Source organism: Dermacentor andersoni, chromosome 2 (assembly GCF_023375885.2).
Source record: "Dermacentor andersoni chromosome 2, qqDerAnde1_hic_scaffold, whole genome shotgun sequence".
Lineage (NCBI taxonomy): Eukaryota > Metazoa > Arthropoda > Arachnida > Ixodida > Ixodidae > Dermacentor > Dermacentor andersoni.
Window position 1 is genome coordinate 191,061,250 of NC_092815.1, and position 1,561 is coordinate 191,062,810.

The following is a 1,561-nucleotide window of genomic DNA, read 5'->3' on the forward strand; positions in this document are numbered from 1 at the left end:
CTCTGCACGAGCCATTTTTGGTGAGCGTTTCCGCTTCAACGAAATTTTCGCAGTCAAAATCAAAACCAGAACAAGTGTTATTGGCAAAAGTTTAAGTTAAATCCAAAGCCATAGTAAGCACGAAATCATGTGATTGCAGTTTCGCCATTTTGGGTGTTTTTTTTTTCGTGGTCGCGTCACTCGCAGCGTCTCTTCGACAACTAGCTTTCATCCATGCGTGGGAGGAGATGTCAACGCAAAACCCTTTCCCTCAAGCAGAAAGCTGAAATCATCACCCAAGCTGTGAGTGGAAGGAAGGAAGTGGCAATCGCTGAAGACTTTGGGATTCCGGCCAGTTCGCTGTGTACGATGCTAGGAAATAAGGACAGCGTAAAAAAGGCACTTGCTTCAGGCACATCTTCCAAGCACAAAAAGGTGACGCGGCCCCTCCATGAAGAGCTGGACAAGGCGGTGCATGCGTGGTGTGTTGAAGTAAGAGGCAAGAACGTCCTCCTCAATGGAAGCATCGTCCAGCAAAAAGCCTTGAACCACGCCTGCCTACTCGGCATTGACGATTTTAAAGCCAGCGTTGGCTGGCTGAACTGTTTCAAGGTCCTCCATAACATCATCGGAAAAGTGTTGTGCAGCAAATCGATGTCCGCAGACGTTGACGGAGCTTTGAAGGTGAGCAATGTGGCCGGCATTTTAGGCAACTTCACGCCGGCAGACATCTACAATGCCAATGAGACTGGGCTATTCTACGAGATGTTGCCGGCCAGGATGCTCGACATTAAGGGGCAGCGCTGTCACGGGGGCAAACAGCAAAAAATGTGTGACGGTGCTGCTTTGCACAAACATGGATGGCTCCGACAAGCGTCCTCCATTAGTCATTGGAAAAGTGCCAAGCCACACTGTTTCAAGGGATCCCATAGCCTACCTGTGCAGTACAAGGCGAACAACAAGTCATGGACGACCCGCGCTATTTTCACAGAGTGGGTGGTGGCATTAGACTGCAACATGAAGCGGCAGGACCATAAAGTTTGCTTGCTTCTGGACAATTGTTCAGACCATCACTCCGAAGCAGTCAAGCTCACTAACACGGAGCTGATGTTTTCCCCTACAAATTGCACATCTGTCCTATACCCTCTTGACCAGGGTGTGATTCTGAGCCTGAAGCGCGCTTACCGCGGGAGGTTAATTCAGCGGCTGCTCTTCAACAGTAAAACCGGCCAAGACACGAAGGTGGACATGTACGTGGCACTGCAAATTATGTCTGCTGCCTGGAACACACTGGGTCACTCAATCATTGCAAACTGTTTTAGGCACCCGGATTTGCCGAAGATCTATCCTTAGACTCTGACGTAGTAGTTCTGCGGAAACCCGCAAGGTGGAGAGAAGTAATGAATAAAGGGAAAATGAGACATCCACCTGTTCGTAGCAATTGCTGCAAAGGAAACCCATACGGGTTCCTAAAAAGAAAAGCCTCATAGTTGAAGAAAAAGTCCCTGACCAGGACGAATTTTTCTTCAACTATGAGGCTTTTCTTTTGAGGAACCCGTATGGGTTTCCTTTGCAGCAATTG

The 1,561-nt window shown here is 48.6% G+C and overlaps 1 protein-coding gene across 1 annotated transcript; it reads left to right on the forward strand.

The window, feature by feature from the left end:
* Positions 1-348: 348 nt before the first annotated feature.
* Positions 349-1,332, forward strand: LOC126540802 (tigger transposable element-derived protein 6-like). Its single transcript, XM_050187639.1, has one exon. It carries the CDS (start codon positions 349-351, stop codon positions 1,330-1,332), a length of 984 nt encoding a protein of 327 aa, XP_050043596.1.
* Positions 1,333-1,561: the final 229 nt, after the last annotated feature.

Bases quoted from the DNA above. Each gene is read 5' to 3' on its own strand.
- LOC126540802 (XM_050187639.1), top strand. From the start codon at position 349: ATGCTAGGAAATAAGGACAGCGTAAAAAAGGCACTTGCTTCAGGCACA.